The 23,996-nt window shown below is 55.8% G+C and overlaps 10 protein-coding genes across 10 annotated transcripts; 6 read left to right on the plus strand and 4 right to left on the minus strand.

Moving 5' to 3' along the window:
• Positions 1-721: 721 nt before the first annotated feature.
• SMI1 (Cell wall assembly regulator) lies at positions 722-2,408 on the plus strand (the record flags this gene model as incomplete). Its single annotated transcript, XM_064804308.1, has 2 exons — positions 722-729; positions 788-2,408. 2 exons carry the CDS (start codon positions 722-724, stop codon positions 2,406-2,408), a joined length of 1,629 nt encoding a protein of 542 aa, XP_064657078.1.
• A 686-nt stretch (positions 2,409-3,094) lies between these two features.
• On the plus strand, positions 3,095-3,592 carry LTR77_007072 (uncharacterized protein; the record flags this gene model as incomplete). Its single annotated transcript, XM_064804309.1, has 1 exon — positions 3,095-3,592. One exon carries the CDS (start codon positions 3,095-3,097, stop codon positions 3,590-3,592), a length of 498 nt encoding a protein of 165 aa, XP_064657079.1.
• A 5,907-nt stretch (positions 3,593-9,499) lies between these two features.
• SMP3 (alpha 1,2 mannosyltransferase) lies at positions 9,500-11,074 on the minus strand (the record flags this gene model as incomplete). The annotated part of the gene is made up of 2 exons (XM_064804310.1): positions 9,500-10,914; positions 10,966-11,074. The coding sequence occupies 2 exons, from the start codon at positions 11,072-11,074 to the stop codon at positions 9,500-9,502; spliced, it is 1,524 nt and encodes a 507-aa protein (XP_064657080.1).
• Positions 11,075-11,630: 556 nt separating this feature from the next.
• Positions 11,631-12,243, plus strand: LTR77_007074 (uncharacterized protein; the record flags this gene model as incomplete). Its single annotated transcript, XM_064804311.1, has 3 exons — positions 11,631-11,694; positions 11,751-11,839; positions 11,896-12,243. 3 exons carry the CDS (start codon positions 11,631-11,633, stop codon positions 12,241-12,243), a joined length of 501 nt encoding a protein of 166 aa, XP_064657081.1.
• An 848-nt stretch (positions 12,244-13,091) lies between these two features.
• Positions 13,092-14,526, plus strand: LTR77_007075 (uncharacterized protein; the record flags this gene model as incomplete). The annotated part of the gene is made up of 3 exons (XM_064804312.1): positions 13,092-13,218; positions 13,273-13,834; positions 13,890-14,526. The coding sequence occupies 3 exons, from the start codon at positions 13,092-13,094 to the stop codon at positions 14,524-14,526; spliced, it is 1,326 nt and encodes a 441-aa protein (XP_064657082.1).
• Positions 14,527-14,921: 395 nt separating this feature from the next.
• On the minus strand, positions 14,922-15,854 carry RPL2 (60S ribosomal protein L2; the record flags this gene model as incomplete). The annotated part of the gene is made up of 4 exons (XM_064804313.1): positions 14,922-15,059; positions 15,119-15,204; positions 15,260-15,739; positions 15,794-15,854. The coding sequence occupies 4 exons, from the start codon at positions 15,852-15,854 to the stop codon at positions 14,922-14,924; spliced, it is 765 nt and encodes a 254-aa protein (XP_064657083.1).
• A 1,303-nt stretch (positions 15,855-17,157) lies between these two features.
• On the plus strand, positions 17,158-19,335 carry LTR77_007077 (uncharacterized protein; the record flags this gene model as incomplete). The annotated part of the gene is made up of 5 exons (XM_064804314.1): positions 17,158-17,349; positions 17,431-17,600; positions 17,700-17,829; positions 17,883-18,254; positions 18,310-19,335. The coding sequence occupies 5 exons, from the start codon at positions 17,158-17,160 to the stop codon at positions 19,333-19,335; spliced, it is 1,890 nt and encodes a 629-aa protein (XP_064657084.1).
• Positions 19,336-19,659: 324 nt separating this feature from the next.
• On the minus strand, positions 19,660-20,892 carry ADI1_1 (1,2-dihydroxy-3-keto-5-methylthiopentene dioxygenase; the record flags this gene model as incomplete). The annotated part of the gene is made up of 2 exons (XM_064804315.1): positions 19,660-20,464; positions 20,546-20,892. The coding sequence occupies 2 exons, from the start codon at positions 20,890-20,892 to the stop codon at positions 19,660-19,662; spliced, it is 1,152 nt and encodes a 383-aa protein (XP_064657085.1).
• A 262-nt stretch (positions 20,893-21,154) lies between these two features.
• On the plus strand, positions 21,155-22,668 carry MMM1 (ERMES complex subunit mmm1; the record flags this gene model as incomplete). The annotated part of the gene is made up of 2 exons (XM_064804316.1): positions 21,155-21,185; positions 21,239-22,668. The coding sequence occupies 2 exons, from the start codon at positions 21,155-21,157 to the stop codon at positions 22,666-22,668; spliced, it is 1,461 nt and encodes a 486-aa protein (XP_064657086.1).
• Positions 22,669-22,927: 259 nt separating this feature from the next.
• LTR77_007080 (uncharacterized protein) lies at positions 22,928-23,798 on the minus strand (the record flags this gene model as incomplete). Its single annotated transcript, XM_064804317.1, has 4 exons — positions 22,928-23,264; positions 23,311-23,392; positions 23,449-23,526; positions 23,582-23,798. The coding sequence occupies 4 exons, from the start codon at positions 23,796-23,798 to the stop codon at positions 22,928-22,930; spliced, it is 714 nt and encodes a 237-aa protein (XP_064657087.1).
• Positions 23,799-23,996: the final 198 nt, after the last annotated feature.

The following is a 23,996-nucleotide window of genomic DNA, read 5'->3' on the forward strand; positions in this document are numbered from 1 at the left end:
GGTGATTCACTGCGTGAAATGGTTTGATAGTCATATTATAAGGCGGTATAGCTGGCATGACAAGGCTGCGCAGCTCTCGTTGCGAGGCTTAGAACGCCACCAGAGGACCTGCATAGTGTGATAAGGCACAGCTGCATACACTGCTGTTGTACGGTTGTACCTTGGGTCGGCTCCCCAACGCCATATGATGAGATGTTCGTGGTTTTGATAAGACAGCAGTGTTATTATGGTATGATACGAAAGTGGCAACGGGGGATGCTCCAGCGCGACGGGGTTCTCAGTGGAAGGAGATCCGATGCATGATTCGTTCCCTGATTTTGCACCTTGTTCCTGCCCGCCTGCAGTCTCCTGCAAACAAAAGCTTGTTGCGCCTGCAGTGGTCAACATAGCAACCTGCTTCTCCGTCACCGTCACTTCAAGTATCCAAGCGACGATATTGCAACAGAACGAAACGATGCCTTTCACATGATGATGCACCGGTGAAAATAGACACATCCCCGACGTCACCGGCAATCCTCATCACAACCCTGCAAGCAATCTTAAGTGCACGGACGAGGGATACCTTAACGCGGTCACTAAAGAACCGTCTCCTACCACCCAGTACCCACGCGCCCTTGACAACTACCCAACAACCGTCTTCGCTTCAGCGATAACAGTCCGGCAATCGACCACACTGTCGCTACCGCTTTCAATCCGACCGCGCTGAGCGCTGGCCAGCACCATGCCGACGTGCGTGATCCTGACCATATCCTTACGCCAGCCATGGGAATGCTGACAGATCAAACAGATTCACCGACTCCCTTCGCAGCTTCTGGCACGATCTCACCAGTCAAGACCGCCACGCCTCCGTCGACTCTCCATACCGCTCTGGCCAGCATCAACCGCTCCCACAAAACCGCCATTCTCCCCTTACAAGCGTCACAACTAGCGCTGTCGAATCGCGAACAGACCTCGAGTCTCCCTACAGAGAGGATCTTGAAGCAGGCCATGGCTTCGCGAACAGGAGTTCGAATGATTCACCTAAAGAAGGGTTCCGGAAGCCGCTGCAGAGATCGTCTACTGGAATGAGCAGCGACATGGAGGCTGTCGGTACAGGGGAGATTCAGATGCAGAGTTTTAGCGACGGCCTACCACCGCCGCCACCAGTCGCGCATTCGTGGGGAAGGGTTGACAGGTGGATGGAGGACAACTACGAAGAATTGTGGGAGAATCTGTGCGAAGGCGCGACGTTCAATGATGTCAACGAGCTGGAGCATGAACTTGACTGTACACTCCCGCAGGAGGTGCGCGAGTCACTTCAGATACACGATGGACAGGAGCGCGGTGGCCGGCCTACGGGCGTCATCTTCGGCTGTATGCTGCTCGACTGTGAGGAGATTCTGCAGGAGTGGCAGCAGTGGCGCACCATCAACGAGGTCTACTTCGGCGACAACCGCACCTACGAGATCCCACAGGCGCCTCTGAAAGCGTTTGCGGGCTCCTCATCAGCAGTCCCACTCGCCCAGGCCTCACAGTCGAACAACCCACAGTGGCGGCAAGAGCTCCAAGACAAGCAAGACTCACAGCCACCCAACTCCATCCAAAAGTCCTACGCCCACCCAGCCTGGATTCCTCTCGCGCGCGACTGGGGTGGCAACAACATCTGCGTCGACCTTGCGCCAGGGCCAACAGGAAGATGGGGCCAAGTAATCCTCGTCGGACGCGACTACGACTGCAAATACGTCGTCTCGCGCTCATGGGCAGCATTCATCGCGACAATGGCCGACGATATGAGCACAGACAAGTGGTTCATCGACGAAGACACGAAGGAGCTGAAGCTTAAGGAGTTCAAGCAGCCTGGCGTCGAGCCCGCGTACATCGACATTCTGCGCTGGAGGACAGACCAGAAGTATGGGCGGAAAGGACCGAAACGCCCGTTGCGGATTAACAGTCAGGTGGCGGGTGCGCAGGCGAATGGCTACTCGCCGTACGGTAGCCCGGTGTCTGCGGCGGAGGATCGTGGAAGGAGTCCGCACAGGTTCCAGAACGGCAAGCAACCGGCCGCGGGCAGTCCACGCGCGCATATGTCGAGTCCGCTGGCGCGCGTTACGGAAGAGGGACCACAGCCGCTCAAGATCGACACGCACGCTGATGCAACAGTGGCGCGGCCGGAGAAGTTGGTGTCTGTTGATACCCCACGCTCGCACAATGCGCCCAAACTCGAACGCCTCGTTTCAGTCGACACTCCTACGATTCCGAATGGTTTTGCCGACGACAGGCGCGCGAGCTTGCCGAAGAGCAGGCTCAACAACAGCATGCTCAGCGAGACCGAGAGCTCTGTCGCCAGCGACACACCTACTGCGAAGGCGGAGGAAGCAGCGACGAAGGCCGGAGCTCAGGAGGAGGAGATGAAGGATGTTCAGATCTGAGGTGAAGACACTGAGGCAGGAGGAGCGATTGTCAGAATACCGAGCACGAAAACATGCATACAACGAAATACGTCAATACATTCGACTTGGAAGCGCGAAAGAAGCGGTGGGAACGAACACGGAGTTGTGGCGTGAAGAGGGAAGACGAGATAAGATGAAGACTGTTGTATTTCGTGGATGGGATGGAGGTTTATCCTCGCCGAGCGAGCAAGCAATGGTATATGACGTGAGCGCTTCTATTCTCGTACTACTACTGCTGCACATGGCTCTGTTGGCTCTTGTTAATGAGGGGATGGAGGGTAGAGGTGCTGATGGTATGTACTAGTAGGATAGGATTGTGGTATGGATGAGTTGAATACTTGGGGTGAGGATGATTTCTTTCGATCAATTTCACTTGCTTTCTGGAGTGCTCGTAGTGGAGAGAGAGGCTGAACTGGTACGGGGTGAATCGTAAGAGGTTCAATGGTTTCCTATTTGTCGAGCAGAGAGTGCTCATGGTCTGCAGTCGTAAATCCTCAGCGAGCGGGAAGACAATGACTGTCGCACAACCAAGCCCTCTAGAGGCGGATGCAAGGGGCGGAACCGGGCCACCTCTCTGTAACCAGACGACACGATACCCTTGCCACGACACAATGGATGAATTCTCTCACAACTAACAGTACCCTCTCATCGCAGACTCCGGCACAATGTACGATCTGGAAAGCTTCACCATGGTCGTAGAAGGGGCGGCTGTTCGCTTGACCGAGATTCTCAGCTCCGTCTTCCCGAACGACTTTCGCCCCTGGACTGCCACTGGGACCTTTCATACCACGGCACCTACACCGATGCAGACTGTGTTTACGACCACGGAGAGAATCACGGTTACCTCAACCTCATCGGCAGAGCCAACGGGTGTCCGCGAGCCTGTTGTCCGGCGAGAAGATGCGCCTGACGAGCAGCTACCTTGGGAGGACCACCAACTGCTCTGGCGGCAGGCGTGGAACGACAAGCCTCTTCGGATCCAGGTTTGCATTATGCTTGTTGATTGGACCAACGCTGCTTTCGAACACGTCAAGAGGCGCATGTCGTGGTGCGGGTGCGTGGGTGCCAAAATATTGCAGTGCAGTCCGTTGACTTTCTGTACGCTCCGGCTTCTCGGGGTGATGTTTGGTTATTATGGGTATGTTTCGCGGATCCAAGTCTAAAGGAGACTGTTCTCTTGTCTGGTTTCGCTGCGAGAGGACCAGGCAAGCGCAGCAAGGGAGGGCGGTGCAGCGATATGATACCAGCATCGTGGGACAAAGTGATCCTCAATCGTGCGAAGCTCTCGATTCGACAAGCAACCCGGGTTATGAGCTAGTCCTCGACCACTCCTAAGAACTCCATCTCAACAAGCCTGTCGACAACGGCTAGATGAATCAATTGAATCGCGAGGACTCCTGGATCAGTAACGTCCAGTGCTTCCTGGCGATGAACCGCTGCGGCTTCACCTCCTCGCTTTCTCACAACTCTGTTCCAGGTGTCAACCCACACGAACGCTGCTCATGTCAACGATAGTGTTGGTGGTCAAGATCTCATGGCGAGGCTATCGCTGCTGGACCGGAGCCCGGAGGCCCGCTATGTTCACCAACGGCGAGACACCGCTGAATGGATGAGCCTACTTTTTGGCTGGCCACGACGAAGAGCATTGCCACATTTCAGGCAATGGACTGAGATGACTGCCTGGGGTTCGAAGGCTTTGGGCCAGGAGGGGGCTTATCGCATTGGAATGTCGCACGGCAGCACAGCCTGAGGCTTCTCCCTCCCTTTGATGGATTGTACGAGTATATGAACGCGGTCGATGATCCCAATGGTTTCCAGCAACGATTCACATCATCTGCCGCCTCGACCGCTTTTCGTGGGACACAAAAAAGTTTCGATCTGAGGCCTTTTGCAGTCAACAATCATGACCTCAACACCTCTGCCTCTACCACCAGCGTACCAGCCGCGGCCACAGTGCGCTCATCAACCGTCATGGCAGACCAACCAGTGGCCACACGACGACCATCAGACCAAAGACCAACACCGAGAATTGGGCACACCCCCAGCACCAGACGCCAATCCCAACGGCCAGGTGCTTGTGCCAGGTCTGATAACTTCGGGGCCAATTAAGGCCAGGAGATCTGTCCGGCGAACAGGGTGCGAAGGCCTCGCATTTGTGGTGGCTTTCATAGTGGCGTTTGCGATCGGTTGGGCCATTTTTGGGCGATCAAGTGATAATAAGACGAGTGGGTGAGCCTTTAGCTTTGCGGAGCGACTTGGAAGCGGGATCCGTATGGAAGTGCAAGCGTTTGTGGTTCGCGGCGGGATACTGTTTGGGAGCTCCTATCGAACTGGTGTGCTCGAAACAATGTTGCAAGGCCTTGCATGGTCTGGCTCAAGCGGCAAGGGGGTTTTGTTGTGGGAAGATGATATATGTCCACAGCCAATGCATCTTGCTGTACCTAGTCGTAACTCTAACGTCCGGTCGACCGTTCTTCCTGTATCATGGACTCCAATTCGAGCGCAGACCCCCATCTCGACAAGCCTTCGCCACAAGAACAAGTCTGCGATCTCCCGAGCAGCTCACACGAAGACCCAGTACTCCAGGACAAGCCACGGGAGTCTTCTTCCCAACGTCAACCACCGGACACTGCTGTCTGCCCGCAACACACAAGCGCCTGCGCACCTGTCTGCAATTCATCATCTCCTCAGCTGCCGCCACCGCCTGCGGCCCAGGCTGCGCAGAGCCCTCCGCTGAAGTGGTGCCAGAATGGACATTACAAGGACCACCCAGACCATCTCGCCTGCGTTACACGGGAACTCCGTGATTTAGAGGGAAATACAAGGGAACTCCGTGATTCAGAGGAGAGACGTCGCAAACAGGATAGAGCGCACTCGATCGTCACGTGCATCTTCGGCGTTGCCATTATCCTTATTTGGGCGCATTACGTCTTATTCGGACCAAAAGGCTGAGGATTAGAATGCTGAGGATGAACGTGTACGTGTCTACACCTCAGCGGTCCAATGTTTGTTTTCTGAGCTCAAGTTTTCGCAGGTCAGGCATCGCTGCTCAACCAAGGAGATTCGTACTGACATGCAAGCAAGGAGTACCTGGCGCTGCTACGCCCTGTGCAACAATCACCATCATAACAGGAGCCTTGCGCTAAGGTTGACTCAAGTTTCAAATCCTGGCCAGCTGATTTCGAAGGCTGCCAGTGCCTGCACTCGTCGCCTAGGAATGTGACAAACGAGGGCACTGCCTGAGGCTTAGATCACACCCATTCCATCCATGGATCTCATATAAGAATGCGATAGAACAGTCCTGAGAGTCCCTAGCAGCGATCATAGTCGGTCCAATCTCTCCATCACCCTGCTCTAGCAAAGACCGAAACAGCGACCACCGGTTCAGCCCCTTCCGCAAAGCAAAGCTATGGGTTCCACGCCTTCGCCTCCACCACCAGCTTGCCAACCGCCGCCGCAGTACGCCGACCTGGAGTCATCGCAGCCCAGCGGTCGTCCGGACCACGAGCACGCATGGCAGACCAAGGATCCACAGCCACAGTTCGGCTCACCTCCAGTACAGGACGCTTCCTCGTACAGCGCCCAGGAATCATTTTTGAACTCTCGGGAAGCACAGCGGATGACGAAAGCTGCACAGCGTAAGCAGTGCAAGAGCGTTGCCGCTTTGGTGGCGGTGCTGGCTTTTGTTGGTTTGATTGTTTACGATTGGTGGCGGTTGTTGAAGGATGCGCACGATGAAGAGGTTGTAGTTCTTCAGTATGGGTTGTCGGGAAGACATCTGTGCCCAAGGCGAGGATACCCAAGAGTCTAGAGTCTGCCATGGTGATCGTCATTTGACGCTCAGAGCTTCTCTAAGGTCAAGTTTTCGCAAGTCAGGGATCGCGGCTCAAGCAAGGAGAATGGCAGGCAAGCAAGGAGAGGTACTGCTAAGCCTTGCCCAACCAGCAAGCCATATAGATCAATCAAAGTCCCTCACTTTGATTAGCAGGTGTCAAACGCTGCAAGTTCTTACACAGGAGCACAACATGACTCTGATCATTCCATCTTCCCAAGACGCCTGCTGCCATCATACTTGTCGGTCGTGTCAACATACGGCACAAGAGCTACCGCCGTGCGCATGTCAGCATCAACACCCAGTGCCGGATCTGCATCGTTGGCAACCACATGCTCAAGGCACCGTCTGCGCCGCCAGCTGTCGACAAACATGGCTCTGCACACCGCCCTCGCACCCGCCTCAACCTCCATGCACTGCCCAGCAGTATCTTTACTGTCACTCCAAGACCAACAACAACAAACAAGACTTGCAGCCACCAAGTTGCCATCAGCGCTTGCCGTCAAAGGACCATCGGTCTGCTGAGCCCCGGAAGCAAACGATAGCAGATCCGACGACTCCGACACGCCCATCGAACACTTCGGTCCTCGAGGAGAAGGCTCTCCAGCACAAGGACGACCCATCCGCAAGCACGTGGACTTTTGAAAAGGCCGCGAAGATCGCATTAGTCGCGGGGGGCTGTTCGGCGGTCTTTTTCACAATAAACACTGTGATAATTTTAGCATTGGTGGTTGAAATTCTCAGTCGCCTTGCTCCTCCGCGACAGGTATGACTGATGGCGAAGATGCTTTGTATCGTCGATGCACCACTTTGTCGCCGGACGATAAAGATTAGACTAGCTCCGGCAGGCTGGGTAGTGAAGATTGTAGCAATACCATATTCATTGAATGGATTCTGTTCTGCGAGTCGACGTCAATCATGCAAGGGGCAAGCGTGTGCTCCGCCCTGCGTAACATGACGGACACCTCCTAACTTTTCTCCTTTTGTAGGCGCTCCGCGTTGCTCGTCTGGTTACCAGTATCCTCCAAAATGGTTGTGCGGATGTTTGAGCAAGTGGCGCGTACGTACGGACCGCGTGGACTGCACACCCGTCCAGCCGTTCGAGCAACAGCGCCGCTGAACCATCTTCATGGACCCGTCCAGAAGGCTTCCGTCAAATCGAGCAAGCGTATTACGACTCCCCTACCACCGTCGCCCCTTTCTCATCACTGGCGACCACCACCAGGGCCTGCAAGGCTCCCGACTCCGGGGCCTGTCATAAGGACAGGGAAGAAAGATATGAGGTTCACCGAGTACGAGCCAGATAAAGCTGATCGATGGATTATGTTATTGTTCAAAGGCGTAGTGTGGGTGTCCAAAGGCGTGGTCCGAGTAGTATTCAGCGCTCTGGTTTAGCCGGGGAGATTGGAAGGACCTAGCAGATGCTAAGGTGCGGTTCATGGTGGTGAACATCCGCATATTGTTTCAGAGAGGCAGGAGACGAGGTCTGTGTTGAGGGAAGTGCCACGGACGGTACATGTGCTGTTGGCTCCTCTCTACAAGAGTGACACAGCAGGCGTGGTCCGACTCTAGCACCAGTGAGGCACTCTGGTCGCTGGGAAGGGATGCGGAAGTCCATTGAGGCGTCCAGGGTGTCCTTCGCCAGTCCGGCATTCACACCACCATATGGTCTTGCGCTTTGGGCCACCTCTGTCTCAACACTGGCGACCACCCCAGGGGCCTGCAAGGCTCAGGACTCCGAAACCAATCTCGAGAAAGAGCACTGCCGCCGTCAAAGGCACCGAGCAGAGGCAGACCACATCAGAGCGTTGGATGGTCAGACTGTTGGAAATTGTGGCTTCGATGGTGTTCTGTTTATAATAGCGGGCAGAGGCGGCTGAAGCGAACAGACCGGAGCGTATAGGCAGCGGTGAAGATCTCTGGGCTCTAAAGCGTAGCAGATGGGCTCGGTATATCTTGGCCAAAGGTGCGAGGAAGCAGCGCTTGCGGGCAGAGTCGCAGTGGAGTGTGAACAGCATACCGGACACCGCTGTGAAGGGGTGGTGGGAGCGCTGTAGTCGCTTGATAAGGCTGCAGTCACGCTGAGGGCGATGGAAAAGATCTTGCCTGTGGTGAAAGGCAGCGCAAAGAGAGCGCGGCATAGACCGTGGATAGACATCAATCCAGTACCCCCCCACCGAGTCCGCAATGTCTCACTTGCTGTTCCAGCTGTCCTTGCAGTGATGGAATTGTACGTCCTTGAAGGTAGATCAAGGGGCAAGGACTGAGTTCTGCGTAACGATGGAAGCAGAAAACATGTTGAATGTGGATGGCCGCGAACATATAGCCATTGTCAGCCGAGACCACATTTCCTCGCCCTCGCAAACTACCCGCCCCGAACATGAGCTTCTCCGGACACGCAATTGCCGCAGGCCCTCCGTGCTTCGTTCGCAATGCCTGCACTCCAAGACCAGGCCACCTTGTCAAGCAGCCGCCCATCAGCAAATTTCAGCACCAGGTTCGACACGAGTTAACAGACGACCGCTCATCAATGCCGATACAGCCAACCTGCGACGTTTGCCGCACCAGAGACGCAGAGCAGGCAGCCAAGGACCAGGCAGCCAAAGACGAGGCAACCAGAGACGGGTTCGTGCTTGTCGGGTTTGGCATACTTGCGTGTGTCGCTGTACTAGAGTTCAAGCAAAACCAAAAATGGAAGTCCCAGGGATCAGGAGGAGCATCACCCGAAAATGCATCACAGGCACCAGTTCATGGGCCGTCAAAGGAGTGCGGGCCACAATGATCATGTCGACTCTTGCTCGGGCTGGCAACGTAGCGGCAGTCTGCAGAAAGGCCTAGCACTTCCGAGCGGTCTCCCAGCTGGCTTCGTTCGTCCATAGACCGGATACGGTCGAGAAGCATTGCAGCTGTCCGAGTGGGAACTGGACGTCGCACCGGGCCAGTGTACCAGCGCGGAGCTTCATGAGCGGACGACGGATGACGGAGACGGCTGTTTGACTTGGGCATCTCCGTGGATTGTGGCGCTTGTTCTCCTCCGTGCGGTTGCTTTGGCGATGGTGTTGGATGAGCTGGACGTGGGCCACACACGCTTAACTTTTGGTTTCTTGAACAGAGTGGAGCTGTTTGGTATCGGCATGACGGAGCAGCGTTGATACTGAGGTAGTGCGTCCTTTGGAATGGATGTTCTGATAGCTTTGGATAGGCCTAGTCCTCGACTGGATTATCTCTGATACATTAGCTAGCACTTCTTGTTAATCACATAAACAGCCAAGCCCCTCCTCCCAATCACCCTCCTCAACGTCTTCCAAACACCATCACCTGCAAAGTCAAGATCATCCAATCTGATATGCTTACTCGTCCGCCACACCTCTTCCAGCTTGATAGTAGCGCCGTACATTCCGCTGTCAGGAGTCTCCATATACGGATCCAGCGCCACTGCGCTCAAAGGCGCGACGAGCATCGATACCCTGGTTCGCTCGTCCTGGCATTCAGCTCTATTGTAGAGTTCAAGGAACAGCTGATCGTGCGGTGTGCCCATGTAGTCCTTGACTTTGACGTCGGGGCTCAAAAAGGAACCTCCGAGCCAGGTGGGCGGTGGGTATGTGCGCCACCATGTGATTTGTTCAGTGTTGGTGCCGCGGGCGAGGAAGCGCTGTGCAGGGACGATGCCGGCTTGGTGGTAGGCGCCGAAGAGTAAGCCCACGGTGGCGTTAAAGAGGATCCAGCTGATGAACCAGATGTTGGAGAAGCGGACAGGGAGTTTGACAGAGGCGAGGAGAAGTGGTACGGCGGGGAGTAAGAAGCGGGCTTCTTGGTGTTGGAAGCAGGATAGGGCTGCGATGCCGGTGATGCCGGACCAGAACAGGGCGTTCTTTCGGCTGGAGAAGAGTAGAAGGGGGATCGCGGGGCCGAGTAGTTGCGGGAGGTTAGCGGCGAAGTGCTGCCAGTAGGGATGTAGGCCGTGCTCGGCGAGGTTTTCGGGATCGAGATTGTACATCAAGTTGTTGAGAGGTGTAAATATTGTTGTCCCACGGAGATTGCTGAACGAGGGCCGAACAGACGCGTAAATTTCTGTGTCGACTGTGACTGCAATGGCCATCGTGAGAAGACTGCCAAACAAGAGGATGGGGATCCTCATGGTTCGAGTAAAGAGATGAGGTATCAGTTGCAATGCTGGAACCAGGATAAAGGCAGGGAACGTGATGCGGTTGAAGACGCCGAGCACACCCATGAAAGCCAGGCCGCAGCACGCGCTCGCCATCGTGCTTTCAGGATGCTCACGGATGCGACGCATGAGTACGATGCACCATAGCACCAGCAGCGTCTCGATGCTGTTGGAGAAGGTGTGCATTTGGAACGTCCAGGTGACATAGCTGGAGGCCACCAAAGCGATGGCTCTCGTCCGGTCGCGTGGTGAAGGGATGAGTTCGTGTAGTGCCCAGTCCTCGAGTACGAAGCTCAGGATGAACATGAAGATCCGCAGAGCGTAGAACGCCAGCATGGGCTGGACATTGCCATATCCCAGGCCTTCCCAGATCCATTTCAGGAGAGTCAGGGGGAAGCCGTAAGCCAGCCAGAGAGGAAAGTAGCTGCGGATGGGTTCGTCGTCTGTGAACTCCCAGGGAGGATCGGACGGCCAGTCGAAGACTTGAGCTGTATATCATGTTAGTTTGATGCGCTGCGGAGTAGTACGCTGAGGCTCACCAGCAATTATCTCCGGCCCCTGAAAGTGTTCGTCTGGATGGATGTAGCTGGGTTGAATCGCAAAGTACAGGCGCACAAGCAGAAGAAAGAGGTAGAGCCGTCGCCACATCTTGAATGATTCAGTCAAAGGAACGTATGTGGTCAGAAAACGAGTGGTAAAGCGAGGTCAGGAGACGCATCTCGTGCCCGATCAAACAAGCACAAACACCTCCTGTCCTTGATGTAGCGGCTGCTGTGCTGAAGTATACCTACTGGGTGCTGACACATACACTGTAGCGCACGGACCATCTTGGATCCGCATCCGGCCTGCTGGCTTTGTGATACTTCATCTTCAATTGACACCCACCTTACGCACCGCCCTCACATTCACCAATTTCACACGACAATAGAGATCAAATTGTCTCATACAATAGCAACTAGGTACGTCGATTGTCTCTCTGCCCCACCCTGTCAGCAATCAATAGCGTTCCAGCAAACAGGCAGCGACCAATAGAGTTCTGGGCGGGCAGTGTCACTGGCTTCACGATTGATATAAAGCTCCCGCTCCCTCACCTCAGAACACTCCCTCTAACATCAACCTCTTCACACCAGCTTCCAACCCAACCCAACCCACACCACACAACACTTCACACAACAACCACTCACACCACACACCAGCACTCGCGATGGCGACCGAAGGCGATCAGCTCGTCAAGCTCGAGAGCTCCGACCATGTTATCATCGACACAGGTATGCCCAACACCCACCACCACCGGCGCATACCAATACTGACTTTCACCTCACAGATCGCAAGACCGCCGAGCGCTCGATGCTAATCAAGAACATGATCGAGGACCTGGGCAGCCCCGGTGAGGAACCAATCCCAATCATGAACGTAAGTGAACTTTACCTTGCCCAGTATATCTGACTCCGCTGACCTTCACCCCACAGGTCTCCGAAACCGTCCTCCGCAAGGTCATCGACTGGTGCACCCACCACAAGAACGACCCACCGCCATCCGCCGAAGACGACGCCGACTCGCGCAAGAAGACTACGGACATCGAAGACTGGGATCAGAAGTTCATGCAGGTCGACCAGGAGATGCTGTTCGAGATCATCCTCGCCGCCAACTACATGGACATCAAGGCTCTGCTCGACGTGGGGTGCAAGACGGTCGCGAATATGATCAAAGGCAAGAGCCCTGAGGAGATCCGTAAGACGTTCAACATCCAGAACGATTTCACGCCAGAAGAGGAGGATCAGATCCGTCGCGAGAACGAGTGGGCCGAGGACCGCTAAGCGGCTCTTCCCCCGCTCACCCTCACACGACGTCAACGACCTCACATTCATACGACATCATGCATGCGGCGATGGGTGGCTGGATTGCAAGGGCGTTCTGGGCGTATGTTGAGGCTCGATGGACTGATTACTAGACGAAGATGAATTTTGCTGGCTTTTGCACTGGGCAATGCTGGTCTTCGGCGATGCTGCCTGACTCTTCTTCTGGCGGGCGGCTGCTGATAACCACATGCATGCTTTCAGACTGCGCACATGGCGCCTAGAAATGATTTTTTAACCCCACTACTGTGTCCATCTGTTCTCACCCATGTTTACGATCCTTCACCCCCAGCTGCTGCCTTCGACCAACTTCACTGACGTCGCAGTAAGATCACGTGCTCATCCTTCCGCTTCCTCCAGCCGCAGACGCCGCGACCGGCGGCTAAAAGCGCCTTCCTGTCAGGGCCGCATCGCCGTTGGATCCAGGGCAACTCTATTCCCTCCAATCGCTCTGGCCCAAAGTCGCCCAACCCAAAACCTCGAAAGATATCTTGAAACGTTTACGTTTTCCCGCGGACGAGTTCTGAGACCAGTTGTGTGGTTGGACTCCTTTCTTCTGAGACTGCCTGCGGGACTGTGTTGTTTCGGGAAGGTGGCATTGGCTTCAGGCGGGGAGAACTGCTCGTGCACGATTACCTATTGTTGGGGTGCTGGGCACTCTTGCGTTTGCAATTGGGAGGGACAGCCGCTGAGGAGGAGTACGAGGAAGTCTGGTACAAGAACACTACGGCAGAAGTGCTTGAAAGGAGAGCAAGCAGTATACTCAACCCATCGACTTACCAACAGCGAACAAGACCAGCCCGCCCAACATGAACGTCAACAAGAAGTTCGACCGGCTGAAGCAATGGGGCAAGGAACGCATGGGCGCGGAGGCTACGACGACGACTACGGAAGAGTTCAAGGCATTGCAGACGGAGATGGACTTGCGGCATGCTGGTATACCTATGCTCTTGCAATACAGACGATCTGACATAGACTAATGTTCACCAGGCATGGACCGCCTCCAACTCTCCACCTCCGCCTACATCAAATCCCTCTCCAGCCGCACTCAGGGCGAAGGCAAAGAGAAACAACTGCCTGTCGGCTACTTCGGCAACACGCTCATGGTCCATGGCGACGACTTCGAGGCAGACTCTGAATTCGGCCAGTGCCTCCTCTCCCTCGGCCGCGCCAACGAGCGCATCGCCCGTATGCAGGAGACCTACTGCGCCAATGCCACCAGCAGCTGGCTCGAGAGCGTGGAGCGCAGCCAGGTGCAGATGAAAGAATACCAGGCGGCAAGGAAGAAGCTCGAGAGCAGACGATTGGCGTACGATACCGCGAGCGTGAAGATGCAGAAGAGCAAGAAGGAGGATTATCGGATGGAGGAGGAGTTGCGGAGCCAGAAGGCGAAGTATGAGGAGAGTCAGGAGGAGGTGGTGAGGAGGATGATGGATATTAAGGAGGCTGAGCAGGATAGTGTGGCGGACTTGACAAGTTTCTTGGAGGCGGAGTGTGCGTACTATGATCGGTGTAGGGAGGTGTTGGTGCAGTTGAGGAAGGATTGGCCTGCGTATGTCTCCTCCATCTCCTCTACGGAAGCCCGGATTGCTAATCTGCTCGAACAGCACATCAACCTCCATCTCCCGCTCCTCAACAGCCTCCCCAGTCAACGGCCTCCCCCGTCGCCCAACAGCACGCAGCCGCGCCTCCTCCATCAACACCGACTCCCGCTTCTCCCGCATCACCGAAGAAGAGCCCGCCGCCCCGCCGAACCTCGAAACCCTCCGCGGCGGCGGCGGCTCCTTCGCCTCCCGCTCCACCTCCGCCCAAAACTCCCCCCGCCGCGAACTCCCCAACTTCGACTTCAGCGGCCGTCCCGCGCCCCTCGCGCGAAGCACCTCTAACTTCCAACCCCCCGTCACAACCGGCCGCGACCAATCTCCCGCCCCCATGCCTCGCTTGTCTCGCGTCCCCACCGAGCCAACACAAATCCTCGCCGGGCGAAACAACCTCCGCGTCACCAAACGCGTGGACTCCTCCCAGCGCGATCCAGTGTTCGGAGACGACGCGAGCGATGCGTCGGACTCTGCTTCCGAGCTATCGCGAATCTCGAGCTGGACGGCTGGCGGGCAGCAGGAGAATGCGATTTCGAAAAAGGGACCACCGCCGCCTCCGCCACCGAGTAGGAACACGAAGCCCGCGCCGCCGCCTTTGCCGATGAAGCGGAGTGCGTTGAGTACTGGGGAGGTGCCTAGGGGATGATGGAAGGTAGTGGGGGACGTGGAGGGTGGGGAGGGAGAAAGTGGTGGGGTCGAGATTGTTTGGTTTTGTTAGTTGGATAAGATGGCGTTCATTTGTGCACTGATACCCGGTATTTGGATTAGCGCAATGGGTGGCGTGGATAGTGATATTGTGTGCAATTGAGCATTCCTTGAGACCCAGACTCATTTTCTTCATGGCGGTGCATCGACTTGGTGATCATATATCATCACAACATCAACGAAAGAAGGGCAGACATCTTGTGCTTCATGAGTTTTTCAATCGATTTCTCGGCTGCCTGTGTTAAGTATCCCATGCAGCAAATCGCCGCGCATGCCGTGACTACAGCAGCAGCACGAGTAGGAAGTCCTGAACACCACAAGCCTCCATCCTCTCCTCTACTCCTTCGTCTTCTGGGTACCACGCAGCAGACCAGTTCTCCGGGCGGCGATGAGACCCGCCTTTTGACCCTGGGCGGCGTAGCGGTTGATGGTCGAGGCCTTACCGATATGCTGGTGGTTACCACCACCGTGAGGCTGTGAAAAAGTGTGTCAGTATATCCAATCGTTTCGTAGTGGATCGGATGGCGCCTTACATGGTCGACGGGGTTCATGGCAACACCACGAGTCTTGGGCCACGAGTTGCGCTTGACGGCGAACTTATGCTTAGCGCGGGACGCCTCTGTGTGATCATCAGTATGCCATCCTCCAGCGTATGTTCTCAGCTCAACACATACTCAGCAGCGGCTTGTCGGTCCGTCCACCACCAGCGACAATCCCGATCATGCCACGCACAGAGCTCTTGACCACCTTCTTCGCACCACTCGGCAGCTTCACGCGCGTCTTGCCCTCGTCGGGGTTGTGTCCAATAACCGTGACGTAGTTCCCGCTCGTCCTGCCCAGCGCACCGCGGTCGCCCATCTTCTCCTCCACGTTCGTCACTACGGTACCCTCGGGCACGCTGCCGAGCGGGAGGATGTTGCCGATGGTGAGCGAGGCGGACTTGCCGGCGTAGATGAACTGGCCCGTGTACATGCCCTCGTTGGCGATGAAGGTCTCGGTGTGCAGCTTGAAGCGGTACGGGTCGCGGAAGGAGACTCTGGCGAGAGGGGCGCCGCGGCCGGGGTCGTGGATGATTTCCTTCACCACGCCGCGAATGTAGCCATGGCGTTCGGCGAAGTCGTAGGTGCGGAACTGCGCAGGCGCCTTGTTGAGTCCTGGTGGTGTCCATTAGTTTGCTAGTATGCTGCGAATGGCTGAGGATCGCATACTTGTGTGAGCCTGGAAGATGCTCCCACGGCCTTTCCTCTGGTTGCGAATCACACGACCCATTGTTGCGGTAGTCGGTGTGGTTCTTGACTTGACAGAGGTGTGTTCGGCGTCGACCAAATTCTCAAGAGAGGTGCGATGCTGCCAAGAGTGGCCCGAGCGTCATAAGATCAACCTCACTCCGCAGACTTCTGAGCACCCTTCTTCGTGAACCCATATCAAGAACGCAGCGAAGATCGTGAAAATGTCATCGGAACCTGCTGGTATTGGGCACTTTGGTCTACATGCAAAGGAAATGCTTTCAATGATCTCGTCGCTACGGGCATTACAGGATAAGTACCTTACTGTCTCATCTCCTACATTCAAACACGATTTTCCATCAATCCTTTCGCGATATCGGCATGAGCAGTATCTGCGTGGAGAAAATGGATGTAGAGTGCGCAGGTGCAAGATGCGACCCGCCTCAAGCGAACCTGTTTTCGAGAAATGATGGGGCGCAAACCGCCAGCTGGAATCCGCCTCGAACACAGTACTGCACACCACAACTCAGCGGAGGCACTTATCTATCTTCGTACGCTGACTATAATATCTATACCTGGATGATGGATCTCGAGTCGGGACCCCGCACGATATCGAGTGTCATCGGAGTCGTTTCTCACCAGGCTGCGGCAATAAGCTCACATCGGGAGAATGTGCCATCCTTCCGTACCTTCTACTGCATATCACCGACAGTGCAACCTGGAATGCGATGCTTTCGTGGCTCTCGAGCGTCTAACATCCTTGGATTGCGTGCTCGACAGGTCCGAGAGGGCGAAAGTCACACTGTACTCGATGAATACGACGTACCGAGTGGCGACAACGTGTATTGATATGCACAGCCAGCTCAGAGTCTCAAGCACGCATCCGTGAGAAGGCTTCCGGTCGTTGGGCGGTTCAAACGCCCTCAACTAACGGACCGAATCGCGATTCCTTTCCGGCATACTTCTGACATGTCTCACACTACATACGCAGAGGATGTCTATGTGGTGCTCTTATTACTGAGCTCAGGGCGCGTGCGGAGGGCAAGTGGGCGTGTCAACGACATTGCAACTCGCGCTGGTACAAGCAAACACGCCGCTCAAGGTAGCCTGCGATTCCACTTTCGCAATGGCTACAAAGAGCACAGTCGATCTCAGACAATACATAGCCACTCAATGTGAATTCATCTGCACACTGTTTGCTTGTCAAAGTTCATCTCATTGCTGCGGTCTCGGCGAAGCCCGTCATTCCTCCTTCGCGCTCGCCAAAGCTCCGACCTAACCTCACATGTAACTTTCCACCACGAACATTGTTCACCTTTCACAACTACCCACCACCGTCGCCCACCATGGCCGACTCGGATAGCAGCGACCTGTCTGAACACTCCGACAAGGAGATCCAAACACTTGCGCCGATATTCCTGAAAGCGAAGAAGGCCACCAAACTTGTAGCACCACCCCCCGTCGTCTCGCCGCCAAAGCCCAAGAGACCCCCTTCACCACCACACGAAGAGGCGCTGGCAGATCATGGAGCGATCGCAGTAAGTAGTGGACGCGAAACGGCGCGCTCGAGACGCGCCGGACACGTGAAGTATGAAGGCTGATCATCTGGTCTACCACAGTTCCTCGTCATGTTCCGCTCGCGCTTCAACGACGCGTTCCCTTCGAAACTTCCTCACTACGGACCGCAGGATATTGAGAATGGGGTCGTGGACACCGCGCCGAGCACAGAGGTGCAACAGTTGCTATGCGCGCTGCTGGGGTTGGTGTTGAATCGCAAGAAGCCGGTTGAGTATGTCTACCCATACATACCCTTTTAATGCCTCCCGAAGCGGGGTTGGCGACTTTGGAATGGGTCTTTGCGGACTTGGGGCTAACAGGTACACAACAGGCGCGGACATCACGGGCGAGCACTTGAAGAAGCCATCTCATCGCAGAAGTCGCAATGGCCATATCGGTGGCGCGGAGTCAACCCGATCCATGGCGGCAAGACCTTCGAGAACATGCTGCCAACTGAGAGGGTGGGTCTTCACCTTGGTCGTTCTGTTCACAAGCAAAGCTGACCTCAGTCTAGCTCGACCTCCTCCAGACCCTCGTCATGTGGGCCCTCACTTCGTCTGAAGCGATCCAGGCTACCATCAAAGAGAAGTACAAGCAGCAGAGACATGGCGATGACGAGAACCAGCCGCTATCGGTGCAGCCATGGGGCGTGGACGCCGACAAGAGGAGGTACTTTCTGATCCAAGGACTGGAAGATACCAGCTTTCGGGTCTATCGCGAAGGCTCGAGATATACCAAGAATGCACATTGGTGGAATCAAGCAGGCACGATCGACGAGGTTAAGGCGTTGGCGACGAAGCTGCAAGAGGTCGACGGCTCGCAGGCTGCCAGGAGGTTGGCTCAGCGAATCTCGAATGCCATACCCACGTTCGAGGCTACTGAAGAGGTACGTTTTAAGCTTGTCATACTTAAAACGTACCACCTTGCTAATGATCTAGCAGAAGCGACACCGCCGAGAGTATCGCCGACAGCAAAGGCAGCGCTTCACGCGCCCCGAACCAGGCTTCTCGCTCTATGAAGGACGGACTCGCGGCAAGCGTATGCGGTACACTTACGACGACGATGAAGCTGGCGACTCCGACGCCACCTCCACCAGACGATCTGCTCGGCAGTCGACGCGCAACACACCCTTCGAAGCTGGACCTACCATGACCTCGAGCGGGCGTCAAATCAGGCAGCCCAGGACTGGTACTTACGGCGAGAGCCTTCTAGGAGCGCCGCCAATGAGCACAGACGAGTTGACGCCAGGCTACAGCGATCCGGAGCAAGTGATGTCTAGAGGCAGGACAGGCCGCTCAACACGCTCAGGCACTGAAGATTCAGAGCAGCCAGTCGGCCGCGGAAGGCCTACGAGGTCCGGTGTGAACGGTATCAGCAATCCTCGGAAGCGCGCGTACAACGACATCGATGGGCTGAGCGACGAAGACGACGCGGAGCCGAGTGGCGATGAGTGGGATAGCGACAAGAACGATGAAGGGGACGAGAACATGCCAGACGTTGGCGACGCAGACGACGACATGAGCGACGCGGTGGATGACGAGTCCGCCGATGAAGAGCGCAGCTTGGTCGTGAAGCTCAGAGTGTCGCCCCAGGCAATGCTTCAGGCGGGTTCAGGCGTGCCAGCAGCAGCAGCGCAGAATGGATCCATCACCCCTGCCAGCGCGGCGGACGACACGACCAAGGCTGGTGCATTGAAGGATGAGGCGCTTGTTCCGGATGAGAAGCCTTCCGCCAGCACCAACGGCGCATTACAGCCGAACTCGTCACCAACCGGGCCCTCCTCGTATCCTACCCCCACATCCGCGGCCTTTGTGTCCAAAGACCAAAAGCCTGTGGTGGCAACTGCGTCGCACACTTTGCCAGGCAACGCAAGCTTCCCTGTGATGCACGGCGAGAACGGAGAAGGCGTACCAGGGGCGATGGGAAGCGAGAGAGCCGATGCGAATCCAGGAGTCAACGGCGTCTGAGAAGGGTGAGGAAGATGTATCAGTGATCAGTATGGCATATCTGGGGGAAACATGTGCGAATGCATTGTTACGGCATTGCGGTTTATGAGCGAGCTTTTGCGATGGGAGTATGGGCGGCGGTGTTTGACTGTGTTTGACTTGCGTTAAGCTATGGGCATGGAATTGCATGGCGGGAGATTGCTGTTGCATATACCAGCTGGTCTTGTCGGCAGAACCTCGTACGGAACAGGTATGCAGTGTCTAGATGGCTAGTGCCTTTTGTGACGAGTAAAGATGGCAGCCAGAGTCTTTCAATCAAGATGTCAGAAAGGCATTCCAATTCAGTCATTCCTCATCATTTTCCTCCTTCATTTCCTCCCCGCCCAGATCCATATCATCCTGATCTTCGTCCTCATCCTTAACATCGGCGTCCTTACTGCCTCTGCGTTTCCCATTCTCCTCCGCCACCGGGAAGTGAAGGTGCTTCCAGTCCTCGATCTCTTCAATAATACTCCTCAGCCTATCCCTCACGCTCTCCACAGCGTACATTCCCAGCAGCAGTCGAAGCGGCGGGTATCTGCAATGCCCCAGTTGCCACACCAGCTCTGCAGACTTGACCGCACTCGTCGGCTGCCGATCTGCGAGCCACTGCACCACCCTCCTCGCATGCCCTGCTGGAGCCGTCGGCGTATCGTAAGGCGCAGACGGCTTCTTGACGAAGAAATGCCCATACTTTGGTAAATTGATCTTATGCCCGCTCCCATCCTTTCCTTCTAGCCCCAGCTCGCCGAAAGTCTGGTCATCGAGTCCGGTCGGCTCGTCGAGACGCATGTGTCCGGGTTCTACAAGGGTGGCTTTGATGCCGAAGGCGTCGATTTCGTAGAGCATGCTTTCGATTAGTCCCTCGGTGGCGTACTTGGTCGCGCAGTAAGGGCCTAAACCTGGGACGCCGAGGGCGCCGGAGGTGGAGGAGAAGATGAGGTAGCGGCCTGCGTTCTCGCCTTCTTTGCGTTTTGCGGACTGTTCGCGGAAGTAGGGGAGGGTGAGTTGGATTATGTTCAGGGTTCCGAGGAAGTTGGTCTCGAATTGAGAGCGCAGGTCGCAGGTGTCCTGGTCTTCGCAGGAGGCTATCACGCCGTAGCCTGAGCAGCTACATATTGTCCAAAGTCAGCATGGCCGTTGTTGTCTGTGAGTAGATTGCGAAGGGCATGCTTCTTACGCAAGAGCTTACTTGACGACAATATCCACGCCCCCAAATCTCGATATACAGGCATCTATCGCCTCCCTCACTGTCTCCCGTACTCGCACATCGCATAATAAACCCAGACACCGCTCATGCCAGCCCTGCATCTGCTTCATGCTGTTCTCCATCGTCCGTCCCACGGCAGCCACATTGTCGCCATGGCTGAGCGCGGACTTGACAAGCGACCGTCCAATGTGGCCAGTAGCTCCGAATATGAGCCAGGTTTTCTGGGTCGGTGGATTGGTGTCGCTGGGAGGATCGGTCGCGGCGGGGAGGTGGAGCTTGGGGTTGTCGGCGAGGAGAGAGGTGGGGGAGAGGACTGCTGGGCTGGTCATGGAGGGTGGTAGGATGGGTGAGAGGGGTACAATAACAAGATCATTGCTCAACGTAGACTAGAAGTATATGGTGTTCATGATTGAGAGGGAGATGAGGTCTGGCCTCCATGTGGTGGCTTGCGGGGTCTGGATTGGTGTCGAACTCATCCTTGCAGCACATCTTGTGCATCTTCTCTACATCCACCCACGCTTGAGAAGTCAGCTCTGGACTGAAGGCTCGACGACGGTGATAATGGAAGGTCTGAAACGGTAGCATATCGAAATGTCCAAGGCTAAGTTGCAAGCTGCTCAAAGTAGGTACTCCAACAACAGTGATACTCCAAGTTCAGATACTGACCACTCATAGATGCACAATCAGGATCATCAGGCTCTTTCGCCTCCGGGTTTATATTCGGCCAGCTGACCCTCGCTCTGATCTTGTTCTGCTTCATCAAGTTCTTCATCTTTGGTGAGGCTCCCAACGCCGACGAGCGAGCATCATCACGGGCAGCGGCGAGACGTCGGCGGACCTTGTCACACTCCAATGCTCGACAACGGACCTTCTCCTCAGCATTCCACCCGCGGCCATCGTCTGCTGTGCTTAAGCCAAGGACTGGAGATGGCCTGACCGTGCAGAAGATCCTCGAGAAGACGTACTACAACGTCCATGGCCATCAACCGGAGAGTCTGGACTGGCTGAATGTACTGATTGCTCAGACGATTTCGCAGCTACGAGCGGATGCACAGGAAGACGAGGCAGTACTAGGCTCGTTAACGCAGATTCTGAATGGCTCCACCAAGCCCGACTTCATCGACGAGATCAAGGTCACCGAGATCAGCCTGGGAGATGAATTTCCTATCTTCAGCAATACCCGCGTCATCCCCGTGGATGAGAATGGCATGCCCATCAAGCAGCTCAAGGGCAACAGAGGCGAGCGACTACAGGCACGCATGGATGTCGACTTGAGCGATGTTGTAACCCTGGGTGTGGAGACGAAGCTGGTACTAAACTACCCGAAGCCCTTCGTTGCCGTCCTGCCGGTAGCACTGGCAGTCTCTGTTGTGCGTTTCTCGGGCACCTTGTCTCTTTCGTTCTCTCCATCCAGTCAACCGGACCCGGTACCTGTCGGTGGTGATGGGACAGGCACCGGTCCAGCGAAGAACGAAGGCCATCCGCTCAACCCCACCGGCTCGTCACCAACCACTCTCACTTTTACCTTCCTCGACGACTACAGACTGGACCTCTCGGTCCGCTCACTGATCGGCTCAAGAAGTCGTCTCCAGGATGTCCCGAAGATTGCTCAACTGGTGGAAGACCGCATCCATCGCTGGTTTGATGATCGATGCGTTGAGCCTCGCTTCCAGCAGATTGTCCTTCCATCCCTCTGGCCACGGAAGAAGAACACCCGCGGCGGCGAAGAGGACAGCAGCGCCATCATCCCTGAAGAAGACGCTGAAGACCTGCAGTATGGTCCTGACACTGCACTCGACGGCGCAGCGATGCCGACAAGCGAGCTACCAAAGTCGAAGAAGGAAGGTGCTCGTCCCGGTCTTGCGAAGGCTGCCACGACAGCGGAGCAGCGGACGCGGGATTGGGCCGCTCAGCATGGCAAGCCGAGGGAGGCTATGTCCGAGCTGGAGATCGCCGGGGCGGAGATGAGGGATGCGGATGAGAGGGAGCGGAGAAGAAGAGGAGAGCAGGAGTATGACGGCGGGATGAGGCTGAGAGCGGGGAGGGAGCCGGGTCAGAGGTTGGACAGGAGGACTACTTCTCATGCGCAACGAGCATCGGGATGAAGGTATGACTTCGAGTTGAGGGACTAAGGCATGCATAGCGAGGCGTCTGGGCGGTAAGGGGGTTATCTCGACTTGGTCAAAGATAGACGGCTACCAAAGAAGTACAACCCGGAGAAAGACACTGATCACACAAGAAGTCATTGATTCCACAGGGGTATCTAGCGCATGAGACTCGGGGACACCCCGCTAACTTGATACAGTGACAACACGAGACGACAGAGTGGCACATGACCTACTCATATTCGCCCTTGCCTTCCCTTTAAGCCTTCCTGAGCTTCTCGTCCTCCAGAGACTCCAGGATCGCCGCCTCTAGCTCTTCCTGCTCCTTCCGAGCTTTCCTTTCCAACACACAAGCCCGATGCGCCTCGATCTCTTCAGCAGAGAAGCCGCTGAAGTCGGTAGTGGTGCTTTGCTGGTTGACGGAGGTTGTGCTAGCGGAGTTCTCGTCGCCGAGCTTCATCGCGGCAGCCACAGCAGCAAGATCATCAGCAGTATAGCCGAAGGCGGCTTGGAGATACCGCGCGATATACTCGGGGCTGCCATCCTCCGGGGGCGCCTCATCGACATCCAACCCGGACGCAGCCATCTCATCTATGCTACCTTCGTCAGGATTTCAAAGACCAAGGCGCAGGAGGCCACTACTCATCAACTGCCGCAAGAGGAACCTTCTTCTCAGCACGGAGCTTGGTGAGGCACTCCTGGATCGCCTTGCCGCTGGGCATCGCTACAGCACGTACGTTAGCACAACAATACGACGTGAACTGGGAGAAGGCTTCTTACGATTGAAGAGCCGCGCGACGAGCTTGAACTCCGAGCCCTTGACCTCACGCAGCATTCCGACCAAGAAGAGCTTCCGATCTGCCCCATTAGCACATGTGGCAGTTGACACTGGGAGAACACAGACTGGTCTCACCGTCGAACGCGGAGACGGTGTTTTCGAACTCTGGACATTTGACGCTCCTCGCGCACAGCTCGGACAACCGCTCCTGGATCGCTTCGCCCGTGGGTCCTTCTGCATGCTGTGCATTAGCATCAAGAATAAATATCACGCGGAGACCCGAGCTTGCCTGAGTACGTCCGAGCAACGATTTCGATCTCCTTGCCCAAGAGATGACGATCCGCGACGGCATCCCAAGTCGTCTTCTGTACCTTCACGGGCCGGATCCAAGTAACTCTTGTACTCCAAAGGGTCCTCTTGGTGGCTCTCATCGTCAGCCCTGTGACCAAGCGGACCTATGCCGAAACCATCACTACCAGGTGGCTGGTTGCCTCCAGGCGCAGCGGCTCGGATATAGCAGGGGGTGGCTGTCCGCAGATATATGTTGATG

This window comes from Saxophila tyrrhenica (assembly GCF_035928015.1).
Source record: "Saxophila tyrrhenica strain CCFEE 5935 chromosome Unknown scaffold_11, whole genome shotgun sequence".
Classification (NCBI taxonomy): Eukaryota; Fungi; Ascomycota; class Dothideomycetes; order Mycosphaerellales; family Extremaceae; genus Saxophila; species Saxophila tyrrhenica.